Source organism: Manduca sexta, unplaced genomic scaffold (genome assembly GCF_014839805.1).
Source record: "Manduca sexta isolate Smith_Timp_Sample1 unplaced genomic scaffold, JHU_Msex_v1.0 HiC_scaffold_1183, whole genome shotgun sequence".
Taxonomy (NCBI): Eukaryota; Metazoa; Arthropoda; class Insecta; order Lepidoptera; family Sphingidae; genus Manduca; species Manduca sexta.
In genome coordinates, this window is record NW_023592023.1 from 1 (window position 1) to 14,207 (window position 14,207).

At 36.8% G+C, this 14,207-nt stretch overlaps 1 protein-coding gene across 1 annotated transcript; it reads left to right on the forward strand.

Moving 5' to 3' along the window:
* Window positions 1-1,896: 1,896 nt before the first annotated feature.
* LOC119191202 (eyes absent homolog 2-like) lies at window positions 1,897-14,203 on the forward strand (the record flags this gene model as incomplete). The annotated part of the gene is given in 14 exon segments (XM_037445103.1): window positions 1,897-2,222; window positions 2,581-2,642; window positions 2,644-2,696; window positions 3,796-3,900; window positions 4,310-4,463; window positions 4,569-4,722; window positions 6,522-6,624; window positions 7,080-7,099; window positions 7,102-7,250; window positions 8,077-8,166; window positions 8,415-8,626; window positions 11,079-11,201; window positions 11,511-11,632; window positions 13,147-14,203. Coding segments are annotated over 14 exon segments (1,855 nt in total), but the record flags the coding sequence as incomplete, so codon positions are not given.
* Between the last annotated feature and the right edge of the window lie 4 nt (window positions 14,204-14,207).

Genomic DNA, 14,207 nt, shown 5'->3' on the forward strand with positions numbered 1-14,207 from the left:
AAATTCAAGATCCGGGGCTGCTGAGTGCCGCGCAAAAGTCTTGAGTTTAGTATATAGCCAAAGAAATGTATGCGTATCCTTCGCTAATTCGCATATTATGAACAGCTTTGAATCTATAATACAGAATTGGTGTCATGAAAACTATCCTTAAATATTTCTGTAACATCACAGTAATGTTTAGTATATATTTTCCACCCATACACCCGACAGTACAACTCCTGTAAGCCAGGATCAGCAGTGGCACGCATTATGACACCGAGCGGTGAAGGTAGACGAATCTCAGGGTACACTAATCTGTCTATCCCGAAATTAATCAAATAGAAAGTTGGGAGGAGTTGGAAATATTAATTGTCCACTTCCTCCATAGCAAAGCGAGAGAAAACTTAATTAACTTAGGAGGCATTTTAACTTCTAGTATATTTATTATTCTCGTATAGTAAAGATGCCGATACGGTCTTTCCAATTTGCATTTCCTTTTTAACAATTTAACTTTCCAACTTCTTATTTCTCCGGGAACCGAATAGCCCTCATATCAAAACACAGTGTTTGTTGTATATAGGATTAATTGGGGTTTAATAGATCGTTTCGGTGTTTGTGAATCTCTTTGATTGTTTCCTCTTTCAAATCGTCTCAAATTAAGACATTTCGACATCTGATCAAATAAACTCGTCACGTTTTAATTTGTTTTGGTGTTCCGTATCGTTGGCTTTTAAAATTTTATATTCCACTGTTATCTGTTAGAATTTATTTTGTGTTCACAATGACGCTAGTAGCAGCTAAAAGTGATACCCTTTTTGAAAATGAATAAATGATTCTAAATTATAAATAATATGTTATACGGATCCTTTGGTGCAGATCAAAAGTCGTAACCTAAAGCCGTAAACGAAATGTATTTTTACAATCGCTAACGCTTTCTACAATGGAAGGAAATGACATATCTTATCGATAAGTGTGTCGCTAAGGTACATCATTCTCATATATTTTCTTTGTTTCTATTAACGGTTACTATTGTAGAAAGACGTCTGTCTACTCTGAGTTGTTAACACTCACTCGGCCATAACATTTTCTTTACATTCTACACTATCTGTTTTATCATTACTAGGATAGGCTATAAACACAAAATCCTAGCGTAACCCTATAAGTAATAACTATAACTTCTACGTAATCATTACGATCGAACTATTAACACTGCTCAGTCAACCGGAAGCCTGATTTTCGTGCACCATAAGGCAATAAACAATGTGGGATAAAATAAACAAAGCAAAAACTAGGTGTACTCGTTGCATTATTTTTTTTCGCGGGAAAGACGCTTGGTGGCTTGGTAGTCGACTCTCGGGAGTATGGCATCATCCGAACGTGCATCTTGTTGCACTTATATAAACGAAAACTAGTTGTTACTCCGCCTTTGGGTATAAAAGTATGAGAGCGGCATAAAAAATGAAACCAGCTACCGAATTTGAAGTGTTTAGATTTTTTTAAAGATCTCTAAAACATGAACCGCTGTAAACATAGTATTTATGCCAGAACTTAAGAAGGGTTTTAAATTGAGGCGTTAAATCTTATGGGGCGAGATCGCGTAAATATTTACGCTACTGGTAATCTATCTGACATCTCATTTTGACGTTCGCTTTTCAAATGAAACGGGTCTTCATTTTTACATGTTGAAATACTGGCTGATTCATGATTTGGTGCATTTTAACCATCGGTATAATTAAAAAAGTTTTTATAACTACAACTAGGTATTTCTTCGTGTTAATTTTATTTCCACTAAATACATTGCGATAGCAATATTTTTAATATTACCATCGATGACATGGCTTTTCGTTGGTGAATGCCCTATTAATTTATGTAATCATGGCTTTAAGTTTGGTTTTAATAACAATAATTTTGTTGCAGATTATCAGGCGAAGTCAACCCCAGCCCGTGCGGTTCAGAGTCCACATCAAACTCCCCGCCATCTCTCCTCCAGGATGCTACACTTCCCGCATTGCTAGTCTCTGGAACATCAACCCTGTTCCAAAACACGACGACCACGAGCAACTCGTTGAACACCGTCGATAGCCTATGCTTGCCTGGTACATCCGAGGTGGACAGCTGTGGGCTGGCCAACGGATGTGCCAGCTCGCTGGGGGGGCTGGCGCTGCCTCTGACGTCATCCGGCGGTCTGTGCTCGACCTCCTCGACGTCCGCGGTGGCCTGGTTGATGAATGAGGATAGCGTCGGTAAGTGGCGTGCGTTTATGATTTCCTAGTTACTTTGATCCTAGGTTTACGCAGTTTTGTTTCTATTTATTTTTCGCTCACAATAAGTCTAAAAAAACGTGTAGGTAGTGTAATCATTTTGTTATTTCCAATTACTAAGTGAGTTATATAAAACTGTAGTTCTTAATGTTTAATTAGCCTTGGTACCAATAATTATAATATTCCTACTAGGTTATTATCATCTACAGTATTTTTTCAGTTTGTCATAACGACGCTTATAATACAGCACTAAAATACGCAAATACAAAAAGCATTGCAGTACTTAATTTTCTCACACATTATTTAAAAACTTGACCTAAATTCAAAATTTTCTTGTCAGGTGGTGGTGTGAAGAGCGAGGTGCGCAGCCCAGGGCTGTGCGAAGCGGACGTAGCTCTATACGAGGGAAACACTGCCGTACGACCAGAGCGCGCTGCCCTACCAATATTACAATAGGTAAGTTAACGCCCCTCACACACCTCCACGTGACTCCCTTTCGTCTATGCGACCCTGGTAATAAGTGACGTAATTGTGAAAGAGTTGTAAATCAAGAAATATTACATCTTTTTCTTTGTAAAAGTATTTTTGTTCTTTTTAAGTATAAAACTTTCCATCACGTAATTAGCTCTAATTACAAGGTGCAGCAGGCGTTTGGGTATTAAGAACGCAAATATGCATGCAAACTTCAAGTTTAACGTTACTTAATTTGAATTAACATGCATAATTATTATCGTCATCATTGCAGGCATATTTACTTAATTAGTCGCTTAAATTTTTAATATAATTTTTTAAGTATTCCGAAATCCCACACCATCGCAGTGACACCGCCAAGTACTAAGGCAGCATAAAATAAAGGAAACAGTTTAACATAATGAAGTATCACTATGAGATTTATGCTTAGAGCATAATTTTAATCATTATACTCGTTATAAAAGAATGCTAGTGCCCATTCATTAATATGAATAAATAAGTCATTTATCTTGATTATGGCCAGATGTGCGTCGAAATGATGTTGACACGCGGTCGACGAACCGCCGAGGATTTGACGGAAGCCGCAAAACAGCTCACGATTAATAAGAATTATCCTTACTAAGCCAATACGATTTCGAACAGTTCGTTTAGTCCAGCGGCGAAGTTGTTCGTATGCCGAAAATTGCCTTCCTTACATAGATATTAAGAAAAACTAACTCAGATAATGGTAGACGGTTAAAGTTCAATGCAGCGTTAGATACTTTCGCTTACATTTATGAACTATAAGCCACATAATATCTATGTCATAAACATTATTCTATTTGGACCCAGAATGTAATAATTGCTTTACTACTTTTTCTTCATCTGCCTGTTTGTACTTTGTGGCAAAAAACACTATACTACACTATACTATACTACACTATACTACAAAACTGACAAATGCTAAGTTACCGAAGTCGCTGAAGCAACACTTAAAGCATTACCGGGTTTTCGCGGGTACGGGGTACCCTAACATAAAACATTCTATTTTCAAATTAGCGACACAAATCGACTAAAGAAGACTACACGGTCGTGTTTGTTCTAGCATGCAGCAGTATGGTAGTGGCAGCGCGGCCTCGTCGTACGTCAATTCTTCCCTTTACAACCAGCCGTACGCAGCGTACCCGCCGGCACACAACACCACCAATAGGTATATAGACAATGGAATAATATTCCGTTAAATGCCAACATAATTTTAATACCATGGAATTTCTAAATCAATACTACTTAGACGTAGACTTTTCGATCCTATTTGCGATGATAATAACTTTTACCAAAAATTTGGATAAGATAGAATACAAGAAGTTCAGCTTCAATTACTTCATCCTAGCAATAGCTTAGCTGGAGTATTCCAACTCCATTATCATAATTAAACACAAATCTTGCTTATCAAGTCACTGCTGTCCATTACAGGTTTTACCACTAAGCCAACGCAACTCGTTCAGCCCATAAAGGGAGCAATGACAATCAACGTATTTTACGCTTAAAATTTAAAAACTAATAAGATTATTGACTTTCTTTTGCAATAAGTAAATAATTTTATTTGTATTTATGCTCAGATCCTCGTGTAAGGCGACGCCGACGTATCTTAGCGCGTATGGCGTGAGCGGCGTAGGAAGCGTGCCCAGCACTGGGTTTGGAACCCAACCATCGCCCTATGCCTACTCGTCATACAATGGAAGCCTGGCTCAATCGTTTCCTACTACCCAACAGGTTGGTAAAGTTATAATATAATTGTCTGACCCAAGTGTATTTCCGATTCCGTATAATAGGCAAATATTCCTATTATTGCAGTATTATAAACTAGATTTTTTACAGGACTACAGCAGCTACGCAGCAGGTTACGCGGAGCACAATGTCGCACAATACAGCGGATATTACGCTGCACCAAGCTACTCTCCTTACGTCAGCTCGCCTAGTAGCAGCGGCAGTGCTGGACACACTTCTTACCATTTGGGGGGCGCCTTATCAGGTATATACAACGGCGTTGCTATTATCAGTTCAAACTATAAAAAATATTGTGAGTAAAAATAATAATAAACTCATGAAAAAAAACACACACATATAAAAAAAAATCACAATTATGATGCATAAGAAAACTAACTTTTTTGGTGGATAAGATTGTAAATGAAAACATACTGCTTTTTAACGCTGTCAATAACAGGTCCATATCTAGCATCGTCTTTTAAATTTTGTTTCGTCTCTTTCTAGCATTAGCACGATACAGTTAGCCATCTCGCTTATCTACGCTTCGTAAACCGTATGCGACTTGAAACGCGTTTGCCATCAAGTTTTGTTTACAAATGAACAAGTTTTTATAAAGTTGGTTAGTCAAAAAGTTATAAAGTATTACATTTTGTCGTGAAGTTATATTAATTTCCAAATATGAATAAAGAAAATGAAGACTCGCATTCAAATAAGCGAAGAAGATTAGATGATAGTTCTGAATACAATGATAATTCGGACTATTGGCCCGACTCCGAAAGTGATTCTGGTATGGCATTAATTAGTGTATTTTACATGTTATTTGGTGAATATCCAAAGGATTTGATAATAATTGATATGTGAAAATTAGTACTGAACATTATAACCTAAAGAACAGACAAAATTTCCTATAGTAACCAACAAGGATATATGATATGTCATAGAATTTAGACCCTGAAGATTGTATTTATCATCTATAGTGCTTAAAGCAGTAGTTGTCATGCCTACTTGGAGTATAGAACTGAATTTGGTATTTGGGTCATTTTGACACTGCATTAATAAATATAATCATAGTTGTCTTCTTGAAAAAACCACTACCATAAGCTATTCTAGCCATAGATGGAAAATAAAAGAGTATGACTGTTGAACAAAGTAACTATTAACAAAAAAATATTTTAATTTTATATTCTCTAAGACCACTATTACATGAAGAAAATTTATTCCAACAAATTCTCTTACAAAACAGCATACTTTCATTTGGAAATACACTTAAACACACCATATTCACACAAAACTACAAAATGATCATTAAATCATAAAAGTAAAGCTGGAGATTTGGAAAAAACAATTATTGATGGATAATTTTTGGCACAATGTTAGCAGAGTTAAAGATGAATATGTGAATTCATATGGTAACACTATAAAAATGACCCATATAAATTATTTATTTATTTTCAGCCAGCATAAAATGTCACAAAGAAAAAGTAAATGTAATAAGACAGCTATAATCTAATTATTGTTTATTATTAATGTAAAATAATTTACCAAGGAAATAAAAGCAATTCATTTCAACTCAATGACAAGTCGGGCAAGTAACTTGCCTGATGGTAAACAAAATTATCAGTAATCAGTACCAAGTAGCAACCTCATCCAAACTGTATTACAAATTCTTATAGCAATGCACTTTATATTGAGACCTAACATACTACCCTATAACTGAATCCCTCCTAGCTAAATTTTGGTCATGATGATCAATCTCAACTGATATCAGCCAGGAACTTGGGAGATATTATAGTGCACAAGTGTGTGTGCAATACACAGGTGCGCTGTCTGTTTTACGTGCCTTCCAAGGTACTGGGGTATCACTCCAACAACTTCCTAACTCCCAGTTGTGACTGACTAATTTTTAAAATGGAAAAACCATAATAATTATTTTTGATCCAACCCCTTATTCTTATCAGAACATTAGCGCGTTAGTCATGCTCAGTCAGTCAGTTTTGGCATGAAATTCTTTGCCAAAACTAGCCTTTGCGGTAATAAAATAAAAATCACATTCATTTGTTACAGATTCCCCATCATCAATGCTACCGTCTCTAAACGACACAAGTCCACTGTCCCCTATCAAAGCCGAGGTGCATGCAGCCAGCAGAAGATGTCGAGAGAATTCAGGGTAATGTTCTTATTGAAAAGTAGATTTATAGATAAGACGACATGGTTGATTACAGATAAAATAGTTGGTGAAATAATTTTCCTAAAGGAAAGCTATAAATTCTGGATATTGTTTCTACTTAAAAGCAGATTTAAAGACTGTTATGGTTGCTATAAGATAAATTTGTAGCTGAATGGTGTTAAAATTCCCAAAAGGGAAGCTTATATTTTTAAGGTATATTGGGCTATTTGGCAATTTGTCAATCATTAACTGGTCAGAATCATATTGTATTAATAGTTCACCTCTAACATCTATGGTCCACAATAATCTCATATAACTTTGATATCTTACAGATAACTTAAGATTGCAATCCCAATGCAATACTTCTGCATTAAATGTCACTCTGAACTATGTTAAAAATCTAAAACTGAATTCTCATAGTTTGTATAAACTAACAAATATATTTCTCCTTACAGTGAGAGCACAGCAAGCAGATCACGGGCAGAGGCAGGCGGAACACATCCTCGTCACCAGCTCAGCATGTTCCAGAACCGGCTACAGATAGAGTGTTCATCTGGGACCTGGACGAGACCATAATCATATTCCACTCGCTGCTCACTGGCACTTATGCTACTAAGTACAATAAGGTGACTATAAATACTAAGAAATCTGTTGTAGATATTATTATATATGAATCCCTCCTAGCCGAATTTCGGCCACGGCAGCCTATCTCAACGAAGATCAGCCAGGTATGCAGGATATATTATAGTGCACAATACACACGTGCACTCTCTGTTCTTTCATTCTCATAGTCCGGTGAGACGGCAATCCGACATGACCAGAGAGAGGTCAGGCGCAGGACCAACGGCTTTACGTACTTTTCGAGGCACGAGGGTATCACACCGCCAACTTTCTGACTCCGAGCTGCGACTGAATATTTTTTTTTAAGATGGAAAAACCCAATCACATTTATTTCTGGGATTCAAACCCAGGACCTCAGCGCGGTAGTTGTACTTGTACCGTGTACAATTTATATTACGCCACTGAGACAGTCACTACTATGTATTACAGGGTCATATTGACATTGCTTTTATAAATTAAACCACATACTTGCCTTTACTTAAACTAACATTGTCACAAAATCTCTGTTATATATGTTTGTTGCGTAATTTTAACCGTTTACGCAATGCACGCAACGGAAGCGTCCAAAAGGAAGAAATGTTCCCTGTTTTGCAACATATTTAATGGATGCTTCGCTCCTCTTAATTATAGCGTGATGTTTTATGGCCTATATCCTTCCTCAATAAATGGGCTATCCAACACTAAAAGATTTTTTCAATTCGATCCAGGAATTCCTGAGATTAGCGCGTTCAAATAAACAAACTCTACAGATTTATATAATAGTAAAGACTATAAAATATAGATAGATAGAGTATAAATAGATTAACGAATATTTTTGTATTGTTATTACAGGACACACAGCAAATAGTCCAGTTGGGTTTCAGAATGGAAGAGATGATATTCAGCCTGGCTGACACGCATTTCTTCTTTAATGATGTTGAGGTAAGTGTAGGTCATTTTGGTTAACAGGGGAAAATATGCTGCTAAATACAGTTATTCTAGTTACATTAGATTACTTTTTGCATCAATTGCCATGAAAACTGCTTAAAGAAATACTTAACATATCATAGTAACTTCTCTAGTCCTAAAACTGCAATAACTTTCTGAGTTCAAACACTTTATTTTTATTTACATAAGTAATTCTTATAATATCCAGAAAAAAATATACAAAAGTTTTATTTTCTCATCAGGACTGCGACCAGGAGCACATAGATGCCGTGGCAGCTGACGATAACGGCCAAGACCTGTCCGCGTACAACTTCGCAACAGACGGTTTCCACGCGGGCGCGGCGCCCAACACCGGCCTCTGCGCTCCTGGTGTGCGCGGCGGCGTCGACTGGATGAGGAAGCTCGCCTTCAGATATAGGAAGATCAAGGACACGTACAATAACTACAGGAATAGGTGAGGCATTTAATTTGAAAAATCCTGTAATAGTACATATTATAAGGGACCGTTCAAGTATTACGTAGCGTAATTTGGAGGGGAGGGGGGGGGGGGGGTCGTGTAAAACGTTATGATGTGTTACAAAAGCGGGACGGGGGGTTTATACAATGCGTTATGTAACATTGGATTTTTTTTATTTTAAAACAATATACTTAGTCTGGCCATAAATACTGTTACACTTAATTATAAAAAAATATTACATTTGAATTTCGAATCTGTCATTTTTATACGATTGTTCATTGTGTTTTCTCATTTTGGCGCCAATACATTGTAAAATATTTTGCGATATTAAAATGGTGTGGGGTGATAAAGAGAACCGAATCGCTGTGATAGCATTACACAAAGTAGGTATGGAGCCAAATGCAATTTTAAAACTCTCCATACACTTGGTATTAGTAAAATGTTTGTGTACCGGGCTATTAATAGGTACAATGAGACCTCCTCTGTTTGTGACAGAAAAGATCTGGCCGTCCACGTAGTGTTCGTACGAAAAAGGTGGTCAAAGCAGTAAGGGAAAGAATTCGAAGAAATCCTGTCCGAAAGCAAAAGATTTTATCTCGGGAAATGAAGATAGCACCTAGAACCATGTCGCGTATTTTAAAAGATGACTTAGGACTTGCAGCCTATAAGAGACGCACTGGCCATTTCTTAACTGATAATTTAAAGAAGAATAGGGTGGTAAAATCGAAACAACTACTGAAGCGGTACGCAAAGGGAGGTCACAGAAAAATTTTGTTTACGGATGAGAAAATTTTTACAATTGAGCAACATTTTAACAAACAAAATGACCGTATTTATGCTCAAAGCTCTAAGGAAGCTTCCCAATTAGTCGACAGAGTGCAACGTGGACATTATCCGACTTCAGTGATGGTTTGGTGGGGTGTTAGCTATGAAGGAGTGACTGAGCCATATTTTTGTGAAAAAGGTATCAAAACATCGGCACAAGTGTATCAAGATACCATTCTTGAGAAGGTAGTTAAGCCCCTTAACATCACCATGTTCAATAACCAAGTATGGTCCTTCCAGCAAGACTCGGCGCCGGGTCATAAAGCTCGGTCCACGCAGTCTTGGTTGGAATCGAACGTTTCGGACTTCATCAGAGCTGAAGACTGGCCGTCGTCTAGTCCCGATCTTAATCCGCTGGATTATGATTTGTGGTCAGTTTTAGAGAGTACAGCTTGCTCTAAACGCCATGATAATTTGGAGTCCCTAAAACAATCTATACGATTGGCAGTGAAGAATTTTCCCATGGAAAGAGTGCGTGCTTCTATTGATAACTGGCCTCATCGTTTAAAGGACTGTATTGCAGCCAATGGAGACCACTTCGAATAAGCTTTTATATTTTTAATTGTTTTATATTTATGTATTAAACTGACACACTGTAAAAGTAATAAATGTTATTTGCAGTTAACAATTTTCTTTTTTCTTTATTACAATATTTATGGCAAGACTAGGTATAATAATAATAATATCAGCCCTGTATTATATACTTGCCCACTGCTGAGCACGGGCCTCCTCTACTACTGAGAGGGATTAGGCCTTAGTCCACCACGCTGGCCTAGTGCGGATTGGTAGACTTCACACACCTTCGAAATTCCTATAGAGAACTTCTCAGATGTACAGGTTTCCTCACGATGTTTTCCTTCACCGTTAAAGCGAACGATAAATTCACAAAGAATACACACATGATTTTTGAAAAATCAGAGGTGTGTGCCCTTGGGATTTGAACCAGCGGACATTCGTCTTGGCAGTCCGTTCCACACCCAACTAGGCTATCGCCGCTTAAAGCAATAACAAAGGTATTTTAGCGATGTTCTGATATTTTGAGAATAAAAAAATGTAATTTTAGATTTACATAACTTTTTGAGGGGGAAAAGAAAAAGGTTACGGCGCGTTACATAGGGGGGTCACAAATCTTCAAAAATTATGTTACGTAATACTTGAACGGCCCCTAACTATAGCAGAACAAAAGTTCAAAGAAAATCCCCCACCACGCGGTATTTATTTGCCTGCTGTTATACTAGGATTGCATGAATGCAGGAAGGTTACGTACAAGTTTTATTTTATTTTCCACGGCAAAGTAGCCGCACTGCCTTTGAAGTAAAATATAGTTGAAGGGCTAAAAAAGGCGACAAGCAAGAAACAAACACATCTGTGGATGGGGTGCGACATTTAACCATTTGCAACTATTAAGTATAATTAAGTACATAAAATATACATATGAGAGATTAGATTGATTAATCATAGGAATGTATTTAATGTTACCTGGAATGGTAAACTTTCATTCCATAATATAATAAAGGCAGTCCTATCGCTATATAAATTAAAGCTTTAAGCCAATTGTATCTGATTGCGCTTGTAATCCCTATTTAGTTTAAAATATATTGTTAATATTATACTTTTTATGCAGTGTGGGAGGTCTATTGGGTCCAGCAAAAAGAGAACAATGGTTGCAACTGCGCGCTGAGTTAGAACAAGCGACCGACAACTGGCTAACGCTCGCTTGCAAGTGTCTCAACATGATCAACTCCAGGTAAATATACTACGCTTTTCGTTGATACCTTTTTGGGACTCCTATTCTCTTTGTGGTACTTGTTCTAATTTCCGTTACTCCACTAGCAACTGCAGTAATAGCTAATCTTGAAACCATACATTACTGATAGCCATTTCTTTTCCAAATATTGATTCAATTTCCAATATAAATGTATTTTTAATCGATAACATTTTTAACGATAATCGATACTCGTTATCGATTTTCAGCAACTCAACTCCATGTATATTTTGACAGCTGTCACTAAACTCAAGCAAATTTATGTAAAGTATAACAATGATTGTTTGTCAGGGAAAACTGCGTGAACGTGCTAGTGACGACCACGCAGCTCGTGCCCGCTCTGGCGAAGGTGTTGCTGTTCGGACTCGGCGGAGTGTTCCCCATAGAGAACATATATTCGGCCACTAAGACAGGTACGTATCAATTAAAAAAAATGATTATTTTACATATATCATGAATAACGGTGAAGGAAAACATCGTGAGGAAACCTGCACATCTGAGAAGTTCTCTACAGGAATTTCGAAGGTGTGTGAAGTCTACCAACCCGCATATGAGCCAGCGTGGTGGACTAAGGCTTAATCCCTCTCAGTAGTAGAGGAGGCCCGTGCTCAACAGTGGGACAGTTTATAATACAGGGCTGATATTATTATTATTTATTATATTTGCTGGTGGTAGGATATTTTATATCTGCCCGGATAGTGACCACCGTACACAGGGTGTTATAACCCGACAAAATGGCCCACCTAGTGTTCGGAATCAGCCTGTGTATCCGGTCCCAACAGGCCGGCATAATTGTATCAGCTGCCGAGGGGTAATCGTCTCTTGTCAGTCGACAATCTATTAAACCCCACACAACTTACCATCAAGTGCAACGGGGATCACAATATATATAAAACAAAATATATCGAAGGAGCTATGTAAATAGAGACTTAGGACGAAATCTAACAAAATTATTTAAACTGTCTTATCCTTTCACATTTTGTATTATGTGCATGCTGTGACGACTCGTAATTGAAACAACATTTAGCTTTATGTTTTGTAAGTTGTTCCTTTTAATAAATAAATAAACCAGTTGCAGACCAATAACTACCCTAAATAGGGTACCGGACTCATTTTTGTTCTTTACTATTATCAAATATTTACATAATATAAATTATAACACATAAGGAATTATCAAAATCCGGTAAAAAATCATCAAGTTATAAGTCTTTGAATTTCGGTGGAAGGGGTAGTTAACAAGAAACAGAAAAGAGACGAAATACCCACATGTGACGTCATCGGGAATTACGACGCGTGCAAAAAAAGGGATGAAGCGATATCCCCACATCGCGCCCACTTCTGCACATTACAATATTTTAAATATGAATTACTCGCTCATTTTTTAACCAATTGTTATGCAGTTTTCGCAGGAGTGCTTCTTTTTCGTATTATTAACCATTACATATATAATAATGTACAAAATCAAGCATAGGCCGGTCCCCTATTACGTTAACTTAGCTCGCATAAATTAGATATTTCTTTATAACAATTACATGGTTTGCAGTTGCAAAAAAAAACTGTGTTATATTGAATGAGGTAGACTAATTTCGCCTAGTACTTGGTTTGCAACTGGCTTTATTGTTAGTGACTGAAAGATAAGGTTTTTACGCATATCCATTTGAATTGTAGCTCACAAAGCATTTTATCTATATATGAAATATAATGTGTGTGTGCGTGCGTGCGTGCATGCGTGCGTGCGTGTGTGTGTGTTTATCTTAAATTTTATCTAAAATATCCTTTTAAGGTTCAAGTATAAAATTTAACACCTCATTTAAAGAGTGTCGAAAAAACCTCAACGAAATAGAGTTTAGGCGGTGTCATTCCCTCTTTATTCACCGATATATTTTATTAATTTTGCTTTACTCAAATAGTCTTATTTATTTCACAGGAAAAGAAACATGTTTCGAGAAAATAAAGCAACGATTCGGCGAACGGTGTACGTATGTAGTGATAGGCGATGGGCAAGACGAAGAGGCGGCCGCGAAAGCGAAGAATTATCCCTTCTGGAGGATATCGAGTCACTCCGACATCGCCGCGCTGTACAACGCGCTAGACATGGGCTTCTTATGATTTGCTGCGCTCCTGGTAACACAAAGCAAGCGCGAGACTAAATATACGAAAAAAATGTACATATTCAGAAACAACTCTCATGGTATTCTGTTGTCCTGGTAACATTGGTCAAAAATATTTTGCAATTGATTTCAATCCGATGGAAATCGGATGTTGGTTCTATACGAGCGTTTATCGTACGACTAATCGATTCGACAGTACGATTTTCCTTGAGTGTTTTGCTGCGCATGAGATTAAGTGTTGTGCGTACAAAATTCAAATATATTGACATTTCCATTTTTCCAAATATCCAATTTATTCCAGCCCAGTAAATATTTTCATACACATATCCACTAATTAATAAAACATAATTGCCATGTATACGCATTGTGCCAATTTATGCAATTGTCCATAAAATAAAATCATTTTCATTTTCTTTGAAATACTGTCTTATATACTAAAAATAGGTCAAGATAAAACTTTCTTGTAAGTAATATTTGTGATAATGATAACAAATGGAAACTAAAAAATATTAAAAGAAAATACGATAATCACCAATTGTTGTCATATTTAGTTCGAATGGAATATAATGAACTGAATTGAACCATTGAAATTTGGAATTTATATGCAACAAGTGTTCCTAATATAACCTTGATTTTCTGCTATCCTAGTACGCATACTGTCATTTAAGGAATTAAAAATTGTTAATATAGTTTGATCTGCCGTAATAGGATTAAAATGCCAAAAAATAACAAATTATTACTTCCAACAAAATTAGAATTCATTTTATTTTGCGTCGTAAAAAATGTCGTCTATATAACAAATTTCGTCATAATATTCAGCCCCGTATAGACGTTTCATAATAGTGTTGCCTCAGAACAATAACAAGCATAGAAGGAA